Source organism: Cetorhinus maximus, chromosome 2, assembly GCF_964194155.1.
Source record: "Cetorhinus maximus chromosome 2, sCetMax3.hap1.1, whole genome shotgun sequence".
NCBI classification, from domain to species: Eukaryota; Metazoa; Chordata; class Chondrichthyes; order Lamniformes; family Cetorhinidae; genus Cetorhinus; species Cetorhinus maximus.
The window spans coordinates 33,458,312-33,478,845 of record NC_135880.1 but is presented as its reverse complement, the minus strand read 5'-3'; the positions used below and the strand labels follow the sequence as shown (position 1 = coordinate 33,478,845).

Below are 20,534 nucleotides of genomic sequence, written 5' to 3'. Positions count from 1 at the left end.
GTTTATAAAATCTTGACATTCCTAAAACCTACCTGGCAACTAACAGTCTCTCCAGAGTCAGCACAGTTGTTCTTGCCGTTGTCTGCAGGTGTGAATATGTTGCACCTTCTTCCCAGTAAGACAACCAGGGACCCCTTAACCCAACCTTGTTGTTGGGCAGGATTCAGAGCAGGTCACACAAGCCCCTTCTTTCCTCCATTTTCCCCTAAATTAAAGAAGCAGTACCAAAACATAACAACCTTATAAACATCTTATTTATAAGAATAGTGAAGCAGAGGAGCAGAAGTAACCTTGTCAGTATAGGCAGGATGAACAAATATAGGAATACCCAATTTGTGCACAGCAAGCTCCCATAAACTGCATTGTGATAGTGACCAGATAATCTGATTTTATTTCTTAATGATGTTCAATGAGGGATAATTATTGGCCTGGATACAGTTGGTTAACTCCCTTGCTTTTCTTCAAAATATTGCCATGGGATGTTTTACATCCACCTAAAGGGCAGATGGGGGTCTCAGTTTGACCTCTCATCCAAAACTCAGCATCCCCAGAAAAGCAATAGTCATAGAAATATAGGAACAGGAGTAGACCATTTAGCCCCTCTAGCCTGTCCCTCCATTCAGTGAAATCATGGTTGATCAGCCACCTAACTCCATACACCCACCTTTGCCTAGATCCCTTAATACCTTTGATTAACAAAAATGTATCAGTATCAGTTTTAAACTTGTTCTAGCATCAATTGCTATTTGTGGACAAGAGTTCTGAATTTCTACTACGCTTTGTGTGCAGATGTGTTTCCTAATTTCACTCCTGAAAGGTTTGCTTCAGTTTTTAGTCTCCTGAATCCTAGACACCCCAACCAGCCGAAATAGTTTGTCTACTGTTACGATCCCCATAGAAAGCATTAATTTTTAAAAAGAGATTTGAATTCCCAGTGATCAACTCAAAGGAATCGCAGAAGATTTCAAGTTTAAAACTTTTACTGTAACAAACTAAAATCAACATTGACTAAATACTACTTATTTGGCAACTAATACTCAAAACTATAGAATAAATATCCCTTGTTAGATTCTTAACACAACCCATAGCCACCATGCCACATTTATACATTATGCCGCACTCCCTGCTGAATTATACAGGAAAATTTTCTCCCCATTGTGCGGACTGGACGGGAGCGGGCGCGGGCGGGCGGGAAGCCGATCGCCGCCTGTGATCAGCTGCGTGCCGCCATTTTATGTGGGCGGGTCAATTAAGGCGCACCCAGAAGCGCTCAGTGCCCCCTGTGCGGGTGGGGAGAGGAGGGAGAGTCGCATGTGCGTGAAAGAGCACAGCAATCTCCCTGAAGCACGGAGCTGCCTCAGGGAGATTACTTTCATTCTCAAAAATGGAAAAAAGGAATTTTAAAAATTGCTCAGACATGCCCCCTCATGTGTCAGTGTCACATGAGCTGGGACATGTCTATGTATTTCAGTAAAAAATTTTATTTAATTTATAAAGCCTTCATGAAACTTCATCCCGCCCGTGGATGAGGTTTCATGAGAAATGCGAAGGCCGCCTGGGCTCTTCGCCTGCCCGCCAACCTTAAGGTTGGACAGGCAGCCATGTTAATGATTTGAATTGGTTTTTAAATGGCCTTAATAGGCCTTTGACAGGTCGGTGGGCGCACAGCCAACTCTGGCGTGCGCCCGCCGAACTGAAGATCGGAATGACACGCGGTGACGTCGGGACACATGCCCGACATCACCGTGCGTCATTTTACATGTCGGTGAGCGGGGCCCGCCTCCCACACACCGACCAGAAGATTCAGGGCATAATCCAGGTAAGGACAGCAGATTTCCTTCCCTAAAGGACATTAGTGAACCAGATTGGTTCACTGAGCCATAAGTCGAAAGTCATTTCCCTTACTCTCCTGAGAATCCCCAAACCGACTACCAGCAGAAAAATTCACTCTGATGATTCCTTCCCAGGGCAAATCTTCCAGTGTCCTTAAATCTCTGCAGGTTTCTTCTCTTCGACCAGAGGACAAAGAGCAGCAGCATTTTGCCTGGTAGCTAATGGAGAACAGACCTTTTCTTGCTGTCCACAATGGCCACTGTTTCCCTCTCTTTCTGGGCTGAATTACATGAAGCACCATGGTCCCCAAGCCCCTCCAGCACCCCCACCAGCTAAAATGCTAGGAGGAGCCTATCCAAGTGTCCCTCTGTATCCAGCGATTTTTAATCAGATTGCCCGAGAGTCTGTAAGTCTACCCATGGCAAAGCTAGCTGCTCTGTGCTATGCTTTCAGTGGTTCAAGAAGACAGCTCACCACCTACTTCTCAAGGGCAACAAGGGAGGGCAATAAATGCTGGCCCAGCCAGCGAAGCCCACATCACGCGAATAAATAAAAAAAATAAAACCTGGCACATTGATTTCAATAGCACTTGACTTGGGCCCCCTGTCCCTGTGGTAACCAAGCCACACAGGCTTAGTATTGGGCGAAACCAATAGTGGGTCTGATGTCCCTCTTCATTACTGCATTTTACCTTGAATTAAATACCTTGAACTAAAACGTAACCATCTGGTAAAACCTTGCATTTATAACACATAAGCACATAAAATAATAAAGTCATAAGAAATAGGAGCAGGAGCAGGCCATTCGTCCCATCGAGCCTGCTCCGCCATTCCATAAGATCAATTTGATTGAGGCTTTAATTCCATTTTGCTGCCAGTCCCCCATAACCCTTGACACTCTAGTAGAGATCAAAAATCTGTCTAGTTTAGCCTCAGATGTATTCAATGACAACCTCCACTGATGTCTGTGGAGGAGAATTCCAAGGACTAAAGATTGCCTAAGAGAAGAAATTCCTCTTCATCTCCATCTCAAGTGGGGCACCACTTATTTTTAAACTGTGTCCCCTAGTTCTTGATTCCTCCTTGAGGGGAATTAGCATCTAATTTTACACACTGGTACACACTGCTGCCACTGTGCGTGGGTGGTGGTGGGAGTGAATGTTTGTGGATGTGGTGCCAATCAAGCGGGCTGTTTTGTCCTCGATGTTGTCAAGCTTCTTGAGTGTTGTTGGAGCTGCATTCATCCAGGCAAGTGGAGAGTATTCCATCGCACTCCTAACTTGTGCCTTGTAGATGGTGGACAGGCTTTGGGGGTTCAGGAGGTGAGTTACTCATCACAGGATTCCTAGCCTCTGAGCTGCTCTTGTAGCCACAGTATTTATATGGCTAGTCCAATTCAGTTTCTGATCAATGGTAACCTCCCAGGATGTTGATAGTGGGGGATTCTGCAATGGTAATTCCATTGAAGGTCAAGGGGCGATGGTTTGATCCTCTCTTGGAAATGGCACTTGTGCGGCCCAAATGTTACTTTCCGCTTGTCAGCCTAAGCCTGGATATTGTTCAGGTCTTGCTGCATTTGGACATGGACTGCTTCAGTATCTGAGGAGTTGTGAATGGTGCTGAACATTGTGCAATCATCAGTGAACATCCCCACTTCTGACCTTATGGAAGGAAAATCATTGATGAAGCAGCTGAAGATGGTTGCGTCTAGGACACTACCCTGAGAAACTCCTGCAGTGATGTCCTGGAACGGAGATGATTGACCTCCAATAACCACAAACATCTTCCTTTGTGCTAGGTATGACTCCAACCAGTAGCGAGTTTTCCCCCTAATTCGTGTTGGCTCCAGTTTTGCTAGGGCTCCTTGATGCCACACTCGGTTAAATCCTGCCTCAATGTCAAGGGCAGTCACTCTCACCTCACTTTGGGAGTTCAGCTCTTTTGACCATGTTTGAACCAAGGCTGTAATGAGGTCAAGAGCTAAGTGGCTCTGGCGGAACCCTAACTGAGTGTCGGTGAGCAGTTTAGTGCTAAGCAAGTGCTGCTTGATAGCACTGTTGATGACCTCTTCCATCACTTTACTGGTGATCGCAAGTAGACTGATGGGGTAGAAATTGACCCTGTTGGATTTAATTCAAAATACACTTTTCTGCATTTGTGACAATTGAAATGAATAACTTACACATGAATTAGAATGTAAGAAAAGAGAAACTGAGGTAAACTTTAAAGTTAAACAGTACCAAATATGTTGTTGGCTCTGGATGTTTGTATTGTGCCTTGTACATAGACTATGATAATAATCTACATTACCCCTACAGGAGATTTCTGTTTGCTACTCTTTTCTCCCCGGACGAATAAAGGAGCATGTGTAATTGTTACTTGTTAAGGTGTAAAGTTGTTCATTTTTTTCAAGAAACTCCTGTCAACTTTTTTCTTAAAGAAGGCTTTCTTTCAGAATCCAGCGACAGCCATCAATGCAACTGTTTCTGGATACAATATTACAATCGAAAGGATACTTGCAAACCAAAATAACATCATCGAATTATTTAAAACAGTCAACAAAGAGCATACCTTCATCCTTTCACAAGCACCTTTCAAATTCCGAGTGGCAGCTTACAATTCAGCTTCGTCTTCACCTGCAAATGAAATAGTAATCTCAGCTTTTAATCAAATGAGTAAGTGTAATTTTATTCGCATTTAATTCATCTCACTCTGAGAAGTTATCAAATGACTGAGTTTTGCATCTAAAATGTAACATTTCAACTTAATGCAGGTCTAAACAACAAGATAAATGCCACTCCACAAGGGAATGACAGTATTTTAATTAGCTGGCACTCAGATATGAATAAGCGGACAAAAGGTTATATTGTTGATTGGGGTCCCGTCTATGGAAATGAAACACGTATTGAGTGCTCAAAAAAAATAAAAAGGGGACGTCAGACTTACACTCTGAAAGGTGAGCTTTCTCTTTCCATTCTTGCAATTTCATTAACACAATTATCATTTAGGAAACAGAAAGATTGAACCTCTTTCCCAATAATTACAAGGGTTCAGTTTGTTTTTTTTTATTGCTTTTATGTCTGTGCTCATCAAAGTTGGAGATAACTGTGCCAGGAAATTGAACTTCATATAGTGTACAACAGAATAAAACAAATTTCTTGCCAGTTGCAGATGTCAGTCAGTTTGGTGCAATGCAATGCTCTGGACATGTGACTCAATCTCAAAGACTTCTGTATTCTCCCTCAACAGGACATTATTGTTGCCTCATTCATTTCTCTCAGGTCAATGAAAGCACATTAAGTAATCAGGCAGAATTGAGTAACATAGTTTAGCAGCTTGTCTTTATGACAATAAGAATACAGATTAAGATTGCCTAAAATAAAGATTAGCAGCCTTTATACAGACACAGCCGGCCAGCCTTGTAATTGAATTGATTCAAAAATCATGAATATCCTTTGTTCCATGTTGATCAAATATGCAAATAACTGGGTAATATATTCCAAAGAACTTGGCACAGCATAAAGCCATTGTGCCCTGATGACACCATGAATAACTCCCTGTTATTCTTCAAAATATTGTCATGAGATCTTTTATATCTATCTGAGAGGGTGTAAGAGGTTCAGAGACCAGACAATACATTTCAGACAATAAGACACTTGATGCAGTGGTATCAGGACAATATGTTAAGCAACAAAAGTTATACTTAACAAAAGAAGGCAGTCGGTATTCTAGTTCAGCTGTTTCTCACTTCCCACTGACTCTAGTGGCTACACAAGGCTTGTGATTTATATTCTTTCTCTCCCTATGTCTTCTTCAAATCTGCACAACAAATCTCTTCAAGTGAGTTCTTTTATCCTCTGAAGCCAGGGGTGTTGGTGTGTTCTGATATTGCTGTCGTACTTTGATTTCATTGTTCCATTTGTCGATGGTCATGGGCCCGTGGTCGTAACCTGAACAGGATATCCGCAAACCCAAATGCCCATCATGAGCTTTATCAAGTTTAGCAAATGGTTATACAGGAAAATCGGTGTTCTCGTTTAGTTATAGTTCTAAAGTCCATTGATCTAACATTTCAAAGCAAATCCTTTGATCATAACTGGTAACATGTTTTGGACATCTGTCCCTACCTTCCTTCTCTATTCACACTATCAATTCATACCATCCTGTTACACTGTGACCTCAATTTAAGTCAAGTCACATAGCCAGTAGACATCTAAAATTAACCCTTCATCTACCAGGTGCTCAAACAAAATATAACAAATACATAAAAGTAGAAATTTCCTACAATGGGACCTCTGTTTAAAGTGTTAACTGAAAGATGACACCTATAAAAGTGCAGTAGTCTGTCAATACTGCACTTGAGTGTCAGCTTAGCATAATGTGCTCAGGTCGTTGGAGTGGGATTTGAACACTGTCTTGTGATTCAGGGGAAAGAAAGTGCTATTACTGAGCCTCAGCCAATACTAAACTTCATCACATAATCAAATTTTACCACTGAAACAAGAATTGTAGTTTTGTTACTGTTAGGGGGAAATTAAAAATGCTAAAAGAGAATGCAGTAAGAATTTACTGAAAAACCCTTAAAATCTCCAGGCAGACATGGCTGCTAAACATATTAAGAGTTGAAGATTACCAGATGAACATTGCACAGCCTTGAGAGTCAGACTGGAGACAAAAGTATGACATAAATTAGATTAAGTGTCTTCCCCTCTCACATAGGGAAGAGGCAGATGGTTTTGGCTTAGATATGAGAAGATGAACAATGGACAAAGAGGGGGCTTTGATGAAACACAAACAGTCTTGAGTTGTAAGAACCAAGGTCTTTGCGTACGTGTTTTAATTTTGATTGGATAATATAATTATGTATACCACCTTTAGAATAATTGGTTTGCAAAACCACATGTTTATGTACTCAATAGGATAGAGTTAGCATGGGACCGGTGTGTCGGTTACCGATTGGATGTATTCAAATATACTCAAATGTGTTATGATAAGACAAAGTACAAAAGTAGTGAAATGTAATCAATCTGGGAGCTGTGTCTTCATTCTTAGGAATGATTGCGGCTCCCTTGCATATGCTTGAATAAAACCGGTTAAAGGAAGCCTGAATCTCTGTGGTTGTTGCGGGATCGGAGAGTGTAACATCTCCTCTTCAGTTACTCAGGAAATTTCTTGGCAGAATAGTAATAAATGGTACAACATGTTACCTTCAGAAAGCTTAGGACATCAAAGATTTTATTGCTCCTTCATGTTGAATGCAGGCAGCCAAAAGGTCTGCAAAAGTAATCTTTAATGGAAAGGTAACTGATTAGTTCACCACTTTTGATTGGTAGCCCTCACCTCTTAGTATTTTGTATGGGTATTTATTTACTTCTTTATTTTATTCTAGGTGAGATGAGGACATGGCTGGCAAAGCCAGCATTTGTTTCCCATCCTAATTGCCCTTGAGAAGACGGTGGTGAGCTATCTTCTTGAACTGCTGCATTCCATGTAGCGTAGGTAAACCCACAATGCTGTTAGAAAGGGAGTTCCAGGGTTTTGATCCAGCAACTGTGAAGGAATGGCTGTATAGTTCCAAGTCAGGATGATGTGTAGCTTGGAGGGGAACTTGCAGGTGGTGGTATTCCCATGTGTCTGCTGCTCTTGTCCTTCTAGTTAGTAGAGGTCACCTGTTTGGAAGGTCCTGTTGAAGGAAGCTTGGTGCATTGCATCTTTATAGTACACACTGCTGCTACTGTACTTCAGTGGTGGAGGGAGTGAATTTTTAACTTGGTGAATGGTATGCTGGTCAAGTGGACTGCTTTATCCTGGTTGGGGTTGAGCTTCTCGAGAATTATTGGAGCTGCACTCATCCAGGCAAGTGGAGAGTATTCCAACACACTCTTGAATTTAGCCTTGTAGATGGTGGACAGAATTTGGGCAGACAGGAGTTAGGTTACTCAATGCAGAATTCGCAGCCTCTGACCTGCTCTTGTAGCCACAGTATTTATATGGCTAGTCCAGTTCAGTTTCTGGTCAATGATAACCCCCAGGATGTTGAGAGTAGGGGATTCAGTGATGGTAATGCCATTGACCGTTAAGGAGAGATGGTTAGATTCTCTCTCTTGTTGGAGATGGTCATTGCCTGGCCGTTGTGTGGTGTGCATCTTACTTGCCACTTGTTAATGCGAGCCTGAATATTTCCAGGTCTTGCTGCATACAGGCACAGGCTGCTTCAGTATTGAGGAGGATTGACAGCACCTAAATATTTGTAGCCGAAGGCATTGATCACCTAGGCACTGTCCAGGACTGTAAGAGGAAGTCCAATTTGGCATTCCTCCTACTCCTGCTTATACAATAGTCTGAAGTATTAATTTGATTGCATGGCAACACTTTGTGGAGAATGGTATCCATCAGAAATGAAATTAAAACTGATAAATAGATCCATATGAACAGAATAACAACAAGAACAGCTCTTGGTTATTTTTACATCATATCTCTAATGCATTGAATCAACCCAAGGCACTTCATAGGAGTGTTATCAAAGAAAATTTGACACCAAACCACATATTGGGACAGAGGGCTAAAAATTTAGTCAAAGATTTAGGTTTTAAGAGCATCTTAATGGAGGAAAGAGAGGCAGAGAGATGGAATTCCAGTGGCTCTGAAGAAGAGTCATACGGACTCGAAACGTTAACTCTGTCTTTCTCTCCACAGAGGCTGTTAGACCTGCTGAGTTTCTCCAGCATTTTCTGTTTTTGTTTGGAATTCCAGAGCTTTGGGCCTTGACAGCTGAAGACATAGACTCCAATGTTGGAGTGATTATAATTAGGGGTGTGCAAAAGGTCAGTATTGGAGGGGTGCAGATATCTGAAAAGTTGTAGGGCTGGAGGAGGTTGCAGAGGTGAGAAGAGACAAGGCCTTGGAAGATTTCAAAACAAGGATGAAAATTTTAATAACAAGGTGTTGTTTAACCAGCAGCCATTGGAAGTTAGTGAGCACAGGAGCAATGAGTGATCGGGACTTGGTGCAAGTTACGATAGAGGCAGCAGAGCTTTGTATGCCCTCAAGTTTCTGGAGGATAGAACATGGGGAGCTCGCCAAGAGTGCATTGGAATAGTCAAGTCTAGAGGTAACAAAGACATGGAGGACTTGAGCAGCAGGTGAGGGGAGGCAGGAGTAGAGTCAGGTGATCGTACACAGGTTGAAATAGACGGTGTAAGTGAGGGTGTCCTTAGTGTCAGACATAGCAAATGGAAACAACTTCTGAAATAGCATTTTGACTCCTCTTCCTGTGAACTGCAGCTGTTCCAAACTGCCATTTAAAGCTGAACAAACCTGCCAACAAGTAGGATGCATTTCCTACCCATGCATCATGATTCTTTCAGTCTTGGCTTTCACTTCTTGCCATCAGAGAGGTATCGGCATCGCTTAGAATTTTTCCATCAAGTGTTCTGGCAATCTTAGCAAAACTAGAAGTCAGGAGCAGCCAGCAGTTCCTGTTGCTGCTTTTCTGCTGGGAAATGTGAATCTAGGATGACTGAATCTCATGCTGAGGGCTAACAAATCCTTAATCCTGACCTGCTGAAGGCTGCTCTGTAGCATCAAAACTTTATCCCATTGGATTAATGAGGATAATAAGATGCTGTACCTTGTAGTGGTTTTAATTAAAGGGAGTTTGGATAACTGTCTCTGGAGCTTTCAACACTTAGCGATGTAGAAAATAGATAATATTTTTTCTCCACCTCCCTCAAAAGAAAATCAGTCGTAGTGTATAGGGTGGCTGTTTTATACCTGCCCGAAGTTGAAAGTTCTACCCTGTGTCTGCTATTGAACTGTGTAATCCTTGCTGAGAAATAAAGAAACACAAGGGTCGAGAATCTGAAACAAAAACCGAACATATTGGAAATGCACAATAGGTCGATCGGCACCTGAGAGGAAAAGGTAAATTGATATTCGAGGATCATCCTTTATTAGAGCATGGTTACAGCCAAAACATTAACCTGCCAGATACCAGCTATCATAATGTGCTTTTGATATAGTTGGTGCTGTTTTTAGGGATAAATTAAGAGTTTTTATTTTAATCTCCAAAACCACTGAATTGCAATATTCTGTTTCTGGGATCCTACCAGTCAACAGTCTGTAACAGTCCCCTAACTTTTCTAATCCTCCAAATCCAGCCCCATTCACCACTCTGGTGGAAGTGCCTGCACTCAGCCCTTTCTGTCGATAGCTAGACTAAGATTGCTGGCTCATCATATAGGGAATTAAAGGAAAAGATTGTATCCCAACACTCTTCTGTTACAATGTTCTTGCATTTGATCTCTGTTATTTGTTTTTTTGTGAAAATGCTGACTGTTCATGACATCAATCCATTTTCAATTCTGCAGGAAACTTTGAGCCAAAACAGCGATACAGAATAATGTTACACAAAAAAACAATCAAATGGAAAATTTTGAACAATACTGAGATAACTGTTGGGGTGGTTGATGTTTACACGTTAGAAGGAAGTATGTTGGATCAAATCTATATTAATTTATGTTTCTATTATCACTTGCCATTCATTTATTTAAAAGAAACAAGTATACTAAATGGATGTATATTTAAATTCTCTCTCAATCCAAGCACCAAGATCTGGTCCCAATAATATTATGGTCACCAATATTTCGAAAACAACTGCAATGATAAGATGGGATCAAATACCTGAAGACGAATGCCAAGGTTTTCTTCAAGGCTACAAGATTTTCTGTTATGTGAGCGAGGCTTCCGTCTCAAATACTTCTAGAGGTAAGGTTAAAGTATAAGTTACTTAATGGTCAATATTACCTTAACATATTGAACTCTTAGTTTTCGTGCATTTTAATTTTTTAATCTACACAATAAAACCAAAATTATTAGGGAGCAGTTTATGGCATGTGAAGAAAATCAAATGACATTCAATGGTAAGGGCAATTGCTAAATAAGAACTTAACCTCAAAAGTTTTTCTTGATTCTTTGCTCAGAATGATGCAATCTGGGCAGAGGTGGGTGGAGGAATTTGGTGTGAAACCAGCACCTCTTCCCCAGGTATCTGCCCATTTCTCAGCCTGATGCAGATTTTTGAATGAGCCAGATGCCCTTTCTGCCCACTGCCCCCATCCTGACATCACTGTCAGAGGCAGGACTGGAGGAAGGGATTTCCATCAGTTCTACTTCTCCTATGTTACTGTGGGTGATTGCAGGTGGGGCTCAATGTCATTTTCCAATGGGCATTGACCTAAGAGCAATTGATTGCAGTTAAAAATGAGGCAATTGAAATTCAACTCTGTGGGAAAAACTCAGCCAGTTCAGCTGGACTGACCTTGCAGTCCACCCCTCAACGGAGTGGTAAATTGCCACGCGGAGATTCCAAAGTCTGTGGAGCAGACGAACGGGGGATGGGCACCTGCTCCCGACAAGGTCCCGACGTGTGCCCAGGATTTGAGATGGGGTAAGCAACAGGAAAAGCTAACTTGTAATAAACTGCAATCCACCCTCCCCAACCCACCCCACCACCCCCACCCCACTCCACCCCACACCACACCACACCACACCACCCCACCCCCCACCCCCCACCCCACCCAGCCTCGCTCCTGGCAGTGCAGTGGCCCACCAAGCTTTTCTAGGCCATTACTTTGCTAATCCTTTATTTTGTATCTTTGCAGCAATTTCAGTGAACTCTTCTATAACGTCTTACATGCTCCCAGGGCTTTTGCAAAAGACTGTCTATACTATACAGATCTCAGGATTTACTAAGACAGGAGAAGGAACCAGAAGTGAAGCAGTGTCTTTTACCACAAAAGAATTTGGTAACGTTTACAAAAACATTCCGTTCCGGTCTATAATGTCATAGTTTCATAGAGTTTACAGCACAGAAAGAGGCCCTTCGGCCCATCGTGTCCACGCCAGTCAGCAAGCTCCTATATACTTTAATCCCATTTTCCAGCACTTGGCCCGTAGCCGTGTGTGCTATGGCGTTTCAAGTGTTCATCTAAATATTTCTTAAATGTTGAGAGTTCCCACCTCTACCACCCTTTCAGGCAGTGAATTCCAGATACCACCCCCCCAACCTTCTGGGTGAAAAAAGTTTTCCTCAAAACCCCTCTATACCTCCTGCCCCTTAAATCCATGCCCCCTGGTTATTGACCACTCCACTAAAGGGGAAAGTTTCTTCCAATCTACCCGATCTCTGCCCGTCATGACTTTGTACACCTCAATCAGGTCCCCACTCAGCCTTCTCTGCTCCAAGGAAAACAACCCCAGCCTATCTAGTCTCTCTTCATAACTGAAATGCTCCAGCCCAGCAACATTCTGGTGAATCTCCTCTGCACCCTCTCCAGTGCAATCACATCCTTCTTATAGTGTGGTGACCAGAACTGCACACAGTACTCCAGATGTGGCTTAACTAACATTTTATACAGCTCCATCATAACCTCCCTGTTCTTGTATTCAGTGCCTCAACTAATAAAGGCAAGTATCCCATATGCCTTCTTAACCACCTTATCTACCTGTCCTGCTGCCTTCAAGGATCTATGGACATGCACAGGAAGGTCCTTCTGATGCTCTGTACTTCCTAGGGTCCTACCATTCATCGTGTACTCCCTTGCTTGATTAGTCCTCCCAAAATGCATTACCTCACGCTTTTCAGGATTAAATTTCATTTGCCACTGTTCTGCCCATCTGACCAGCCTGCCTATATCATTCTGCAGTCTAAGGCTTTCCTCCTCGCTATTTACCACACCACCAATTTTCGTGTCATCTGCGAACTTAGTGAGCATACCTCCTACATTCATGTCTCGATCATTAATGTACAATACGAACAGCAAGGGACCCAGCACCGAGCCCTGTGGTATGCCACTGGACACAGGCTTCCAGTCACAAAAACAACCTCTGCCTCCTGCCACTAGGCCAATTTTGGATCCAATTTGCCAAATTGCCCTGAATTCCATGGGCTCTTACCTTCTTGACCAGTCTCCCATGTGAGACCTTGTCAAAAGCCTTACTGAAGTCCATGTAGATCACATCAACTGCAGCACCCTCCTCTACACACCTAGTCACCTCCTCGAAAAATTCAATCAAAATTTGTTAGACATGATCTCCACATGACAAAACCATGCTGACTATCTTTGATTAATCCCTGCCTTTCCAAGTGGTGATTAATTCTGTCCCTCAGAATTTATTCCAAAAGTTTCCCTACCACTGATGTTAGACTCACTGGCCTGTAGTTCCCTGGTTTATCCTTACAACCCTTCTTGAATACTGGTATCACATTAGCTGTCCTCAAGTCCTCTGGCATCTCTCCTGTGGCTCGAGAGGATTTGAAAATGAATGTCAGAGCCCCTGCAATCTACTGCCTTGCCTCCCACAGCAGCCTGGGATACATCTCATCTGGGCCTGGGGATTTATCCAGTTTTAAAGCCACTAAAACCGCTAATACCTCCTCCCTCTCAATGTTAATTTGTTCAAGTATATCCCTCCCCCTCCCTGATTTCTATACCTACATCATCCTTCCCTACAGTGAATACAGATGCAAAGTACTCATTTACAACCTCACCTACATCTTCTGGCGCCCCACACAGATTGCCACTTTGGTCCCTAATAGACCCTACTCTTTCCCTGGTTATCCTCTTGTCCCTAATATATTTATAAAATGCCTTTGGATTTTCCTTTATTTTACCGCCAGTGCTTGTTTCATGCCCCCTTTTCACTCTCCTAATTTCTTTTTTTAAGAACTTTCTATACTCTACATCCTATAACCTATACGCCCCTATTTTATGTCCCTGCACTTTCTATACTCCCCTAGGGCTTCCCCTGCTTTGAGCCTTCGGTATCTACCATAAGTTTCCATTTTTTTCCTTATCCAATCCTGTATATTCCTCGATATCCAGGGTTCTCTGGACTTGTTGGTCCTACCTTTTACCTTTATGGGAACATGTTGGCCCTGTACCCTCACTATTTCCTTTTTGAATGACTCCCACTGCTTTGATGTAGATTTTCCTACAAGTAGCTTCTCCCAGTCCACATTGGCCAGATCCTGTCTTAATTCAGAACCTTTATTTCCGGTCCATCTTTGTCCTTTTCCATAACTAGCCTAGACCTTACGGAACTATGGTCACTATCACCGAAATACTCCCCCATTTACACTTCTACCACTTGCCTGGCTTCCTTCCCTAAAATTAGGTCCAGCACCTTTTAGGACTTTCTACGTGCTGGCTTAAAAAGCTCTCCTGGATACATTTTAACGATTCTGGCCCCTCTAAGCCTTTCACCCTTTGTCTATTGCAGTTAATATTGGGGAAGTTGAAATCCCCTGCTACTATTATCCTATTATTGTTACACTTCTGAGGTTTGCCTACGTAGCTGCCCTTCTATCTCTCCCTGACTGTTTGGGGGTCTATAGTACACTTGCAGTAGTGTGATTGCCTCCTTTTTGTGTTTAAACTCTACCTATACGGCCTCATTTGAGGAATCTTCCAAGATATCATCTCTCCTTATTGCAGTAATTGACTCCTTGACCAATATTGTAACACCATCTCCTCTTTTACACACCACCCCCACCCCCCTGCCCCCACCCCCCACCGCGTCTCGCTTGAAGATTCCATACCCCAGAATATTGAGCTGCCAGTCCTGCCTCCCCTCATCCATGTCTCTGTGATAGCAATGATATCATATCCCCATGTGTCAATCAACACCCTCAACTCTTCCGCCTTACTCGCAAGACTCCTTGCATTAAAATAAATGCCATCCAGCCTTGCCATGCTCCCTTGTGCCTTAACTTGACTATATATGCTCTGCCTTCCGGACTGACTTGATTTTTCTTCTATACTTGTCTGTGCATCACCCCCTACTATACCTCCACTCCGTATCCCATCCCCCTGGCAAATTAGTTTAAACCTCATCAACAGTACTAGCAAACTCCCCATCCTCCCAACCCCACACCCAACCGCAAGGATGTTGGTCCTGTTCCAGTTCAGGTGCAAACTGTCGAACTTGCACAGGCCCCACCTTCCCCGAGAAGTGGACCCAATGATCCAGGAGTCTCAAGCCCTCCCTCCTGCACCAACTGTTCAGCCACGCACTCATCTGCTCTATCCCCCTATTCCTATACTCATTAGCACGTAGCAGCGGGAGTAATCCAGAGTTTACAACATTTGATGTCCTGCTTTTCAATCTGCTACTTAGCTCCCTAAATTCTAGTTGAAGGACCTCATCCCTCTTTCAATCTATGTCGTTGGTACCAATGTGAACCACGATCTCTCAGTGTTCGCCCTTCCCCTTCAGAATGCCCTGCAGCCATTCAGTGACATACTTGACGCTGGCCCCAAGGAGGCAACACACCATCCTGGAGCCATGTCCGCAGCCGCAGAAATGCCTATCTGTACCCCTCACTAATGAGTCTCCTACCACTATTGCTCCTCTTCTCTTTCTCCTCCCCCTTGTACAGCTGGGCTCTGGCTGCACGCCCTAGAGGAACCATCACTCTCACCATTTTCCCACACAGAAAAACTGATCTTGAGTGAGATTCACTCTGGGGATTTCCTGACTACCTGCCTGCCTCTCTTCTTCTGACTGGTAGTCACCCATTCCTTCTCTGACTGCACTTCCTTAAGCTGCAGAGTGAGCATGTCTAAAAACGTGCTAACCATGTAACTCTCAGCTTCGCAGATGCCCTGCTGTGCCTCCAGCCGACACTCAAGCTCCGAAACCTGGCGCTCAAGCTGGTCAAACCGGTGGCACTTCCTGCAGATGTGGTCATACAGACTGCCAGGAGTGTCTAAGACTTCCCACATTCTACAGGCCGTGCACCACACAGGACTGAGCTCCCCTGCCATTCCTTTAGTTAAAATACTCTTACTCTAAATTTAAGCCAAGTCGAAACTTATTTAAGTTCTTCTTTCTTTTTAAAAAAAATTGTCCCCAAGTCTCGCTGTTTAAACTGTCCCGAAGTCTCACTATGAAAACAAACACTTTGAGAAATCAACAACCATTATATTTCCCCAGTTGCTCATCTAGCAGTGGTAATTACACCTGATTGGTTCACGGAGCTTCACTGTACAGCTGGGGAGATGGTGACATAGTGGTAATGTCACTGGACTAATAATCCAGCGGCCCAGGCTAATGGTCTGTGGACATGGGTTCAAATCCCATCACAGCAGCTGGCGGAGCTTAAAATTCAAATAATAAATCTGGAATTGAAAACTATAGTCTCAGTAATGGTGGCCATGAAACCATCATCGAATGTTGTAAAAACCCACCTGGTTGATTAATTCCATTCTGGCCTGCATGTGACTCCACACCCACAGCAATGCGGTTGACTTTTAACTGCCCTCTGACATGCTGTAGGAAGCCAAGGGTAATTGGGGATGGGCAATAAATGCTTCCTTGAAAGAATAACAAAAAATTTAGAGTCACGCAAAGCAGTTTTCCTTTTGTATCTGTGCCCAAAGAGATGCAGTACCACCAGATACCATGTTAATCAAGTCACATCAAACTGAGGAATTTTGTGTAGGTTAGGGCTTTAGACTCCCTGTTTTCCGTGGTTCCCTTTCTGCTCCACCTTCTTGTTTATCAGCCAGGTGGAGCAAATAAATGCCTTGTGGGGGCCCCATGCGAAAGTTCAGCTCAGGGCCCCTGCAGTTTACTAGACGATGATAGTAAATATTTACTACTGGATCCACTCCGGGCCTCTGACCGGCTGGTGCTCTGTGCAAGTGCAAAGATTACATGGTCCTAACACAGCCCCCATCACCAACTTTAACTTAGCATGGGACTTAATCCATAAGACTGTGTGCATGCTATTTAGGCAGTTTCTCAATTGGTGAGTGTGAACAAGGAGCAGGAGTAGGCCATTCGGCCCCTTGAGCCTGCTCTGCCATTTAATACGATCATGGCTGATTTGATAAGTAACCTCAAATCTGCATTCCGCCTATCACCGACAGCCCACCACCCCCTTGCTTACCAAGAATCTATCCACCTCTGCCTCAAAAATATTCAAAGACTCTGCTTCCACCTCCTTTTCAGGAAGAGAGTTCCGAAGACTCACTACCCTCAGAGAAAATGTTTTGCCTCATCTCCGTTTTAAAAGGGCAACCCCTTATTTTAAACAGTTCTAGATTCTCCCACAAGAGGAAACATCCTCTCCACATCAAGACCCCTCAGGATCTTATGTGTTTCAATCAAGTCGCCTCTTACTCTTCTAAACTCCAGCGGATACAAGCCTAGTCTGTCCAACCTTTCCTCCCCGAAATTACAGAATTGTTATAGCACAGAAGGAGGCCATTCGGCCTGTTGTGTCTGCGCCGGCTCTCCGAAGACGAAGTTTACCTAGTGCCACTCACCGGTGCTTCTCCCTGTAATCCTGTACATTCTTTCTTTGAAGATAATAACTCAATTCCCTTGATTGAACCTGCCTCCACCACAAACTCAAGGCAGTGCATTTCAGATTTCAACCACTCGCTGCGTGAAAAGGTTTCTCCTCATGTCGCCATTGTTCCTTTTTTTGCCAAATACCTTAGGTCTGTGCCCTCTTATTCTCAATCCTTCCATCAATAGGAACAGTTTCTCCCTACCTACTCTGTCCAGACCCCTCATGACTTTGTATACATCTATCAAATCTCCTCTCAGCCTTCTCTTCAAGGAAAACAGTTCCAACCTCTCCAATCTATCTACGTAACTCAAATTCCTTATCCTTGGAACCATTTTTGTGAACTTTTTCTGCACTCTCTTGCCATATCGTCCCAAACCCGCTGCATTATGTATGCATTCATGGGAAACATGCCGTTTCCATGGCAGGCGGGCTGTCATTTGTCTGCCTGCTATCATCTCACCGTTTCATCAGGCCAGGCACCATATTTAAAGTCCAGCTGCACACAGCACATCTCAGTGCTTCCAGCCCTGCATGACCGCTGCAGGAAAGATGTCCACGAAAGGCAAGAAGACTGTAGCCCCCAGGTTTAACGACACGTATTGGAACATCTTTTGGATACCATGGAAGCCCGCTGGGATGTCGTCTACACCCGCTCTGGCCACAGGATGGGCAGTAGTGTGACCAACCAGGCTTGAGAGGCAATGGCAGTGGTGGTCAGCGCCAATGCTCTTCAAAAGAGAACAGCCACCCAGTGCTGCAAGAGGATGAATGGTCTCCTTCATTCCACCAGGGTAAGTCACTATTCCCATCACACTCAACTCACACACTCACAAACCCAACACACATCCACACGGCCCTCACTCACTACCGGTTCAAGGGACATCACCATTCATTCTTTCACACACACCTTCATTGTCCTCATCCCATCCATGGGACCACTCACCACACACCCATGCCATGCATACTTATCATCTGGTCTGGCAGGCATCCTGCTTACACTCTCTCCATTTCTATTCATGTAGGACAAACAGGCACACAACAAGAGGGAAAGGTCACAGACCTCTTGTGGAATGCCTGAAGTTACATATGGAGCCATCCAGCTGGTCGGCGACGATCTGGACTGACCTAGACTGGACGGTGAGGTCGGCAGTGCTCTACCAAGTGAGGGTCCAGCAATGCAATATCCATCGGATAACCATGCCGTGAGTGACGTGTCCTGTTTCACAGGCCACTGCCATGCACTAATTATCTCCCCTTGCTTCCGCAGGCACATCTGGGAAACAGCCAACGGAGTCCATGACCCAGGGTCTACAATCAAGCTCCGAAGGAACCTCTGAAGATGAATCTGGAGGCACCCTCCTTGAAGTCCCGTCACAGTGCTCACCCACACCCTTCACCAGTGCAGAGACACACCTCGGTGGGACCTAGCTTTAGAATGGCCTCGGGATTACAATCTGCTGAGCATGTCTGATCCACAGCAGGCAGCGGCAAGGACTTCACAGGTGTCCAGCACTTGAAGGACTGCTGGAGGCCAGAAATTTGCTGAGTCCGAGTCAAATGGACTCAGTCATACCTCAGTTGCTGGAGCTGCAAAGGCAAGCTCAGGAACATCAGGAAGGGGTGTCTGCTGCACTCCTCAGATTGTAAGGCACGATGGAGGAGTCCATCCACCTTCAGGCTGAGGTAATAGTGCCAGCATTTCAACTCACCAAGGTTAACACTGGTAGGATGGCGGCTGCCGTGGAAACCTTGGTCCAGGACTTCGCTCCTGCACTTTTGCGCGGCCTGAACTCCATTGCTGATGCCATAGTTGGCCTCCAACAGTGTGAACGCAAGAAGGGTGCCGGGCAGCTTGATCTCACTCCAGCTACCCCTTCTCCTCAAGGAGTCAGCCTGGGCCCCTCATCCATAGGAAGGAGGATCAGCAGCTGCACACTCCAGGGCCATCCAGCATGGTGACTCTGGGAGTGTCCGGCCCATCCGAGTCCCCTCTTCCTTTGACCTCAGCAGCTCCAACTCCACAGGCCGAGAATGCCACAAAGCAGGACCCCGAACGTGGGCCGGGGCCCTCCAGGTCTTGGCCCTCCAGAGGACGCCCGTCAAAGGTCATCATAGAAAGGGCATTGCAGGCAGCAGGCTGCCTCCATCTCCACTGTGGATGTCCAGGGAGCACCAAGATGTAGCGGCAGGGTTAGGAAAGTTAAGAAGAATTAGTTGCACAGCCTGGGCACGGGTTCCAATGAGTAGTGTTTGTGTCACTCAGATGTGAAACCTTCCTGCACAAGATAAAGGCAGGTGTCTCAGTCCAGGGCCTCTTCCCTGTGCTTTGTGCAGCCTTCAGACCAAAGTGATGGTCCGGCCTTACACTCCCTGTGGACACATTGGTGATGCCTGCACCTCGATGGTGCTTGTCATTGCTGGCAGAATGTTGTGGGCAGGCGTCACAGAGTTCCCTCATTCTCTCTGTGTGCTGTCAGCACCTTTAAGGTGGGGCTGGCCCCCATCTCTTCAGCATCTGTGACCTGTGACGCTGTGCTCCTGAAGGGCGCAGGTGCTGAAGGCGGACAAAGGAGCAGATGCGTCAGAGGCTATGTGAAGATCTATGGGGTGTCCTCTCCATGTCATGATCATCCTCCTGCAATCGAGGACCTCCTCACCCTCATCCCCATCAGCGTCCTCCTCGTCAGAGAAGACCTGCAGCCCCTCCATCTCCTCCTCAGCCAGTTCCTCTCCCCAGTGCAGTGCCAGGTTGTAAAGGGAGCAGCAGGTGATGATGATGCATGACACCCTCTGTGGACTATATTTCAGGGCTCTACCAGACTGGTCCAGGCACTGGAGCCTCATTTTCAGCATCCCAATGGTCTGCTCCACCAAGTTGGGAGTTGCTGCATGAGCCTCATTATCCTGTCGCTCTGAGGCCATCACACAGGTGCCGTCAGCCACAGCCTCTGCAGGTAGCCCTTGTCCCTGAGGAACCATCCCTGCAGCTTCTGTGGACCCTGGAAGACTTCAGACCAACTGAGAATGTCGGGGTTGTGCACACTCCCTGGAAACCAGGATGCGGTGCTGGTGGTTGCACACAAGCTGCACATTCAGTAAATGGAAGCCCATGCAGTTGATCGTCTGTTGTGACAGAGATCTGAGCGCCACGAGTGCAGTTGATCGTACCCTGCGCCTGTGGGAAACCCGAGATCTGGGTGAATCCAATTGCTCTTGCATCCTGGCAGTCCTGGTCACAGGCGAAAAGCACAAAGTTGTGTGCCCTCGCAAAGATGGCATCCATGACCTCATGGATACATTTGTGGGTGGAGGCTTGTGATGTCGCACAGAGGTCACCT

At 44.9% G+C, this 20,534-nt stretch overlaps 1 protein-coding gene across 1 annotated transcript in view; it reads left to right on the top strand.

Moving 5' to 3' along the window:
- LOC144689964 (interleukin-6 receptor subunit beta) overlaps nucleotides 1–20,534 on the top strand; it is a 98,331-nt gene that overhangs the window by 55,747 nt on the left and 22,050 nt on the right. Inside the window, exons 6-10 of the mRNA XM_078557494.1 lie at nucleotides 4,288–4,507; nucleotides 4,606–4,788; nucleotides 10,202–10,321; nucleotides 10,437–10,598; nucleotides 11,495–11,638. Coding sequence (XP_078413620.1) covers nucleotides 4,288–4,507; nucleotides 4,606–4,788; nucleotides 10,202–10,321; nucleotides 10,437–10,598; nucleotides 11,495–11,638 — 829 coding nt within the window. The remainder of the gene's footprint in view (nucleotides 1–4,287; nucleotides 4,508–4,605; nucleotides 4,789–10,201; nucleotides 10,322–10,436; nucleotides 10,599–11,494; nucleotides 11,639–20,534) is intronic.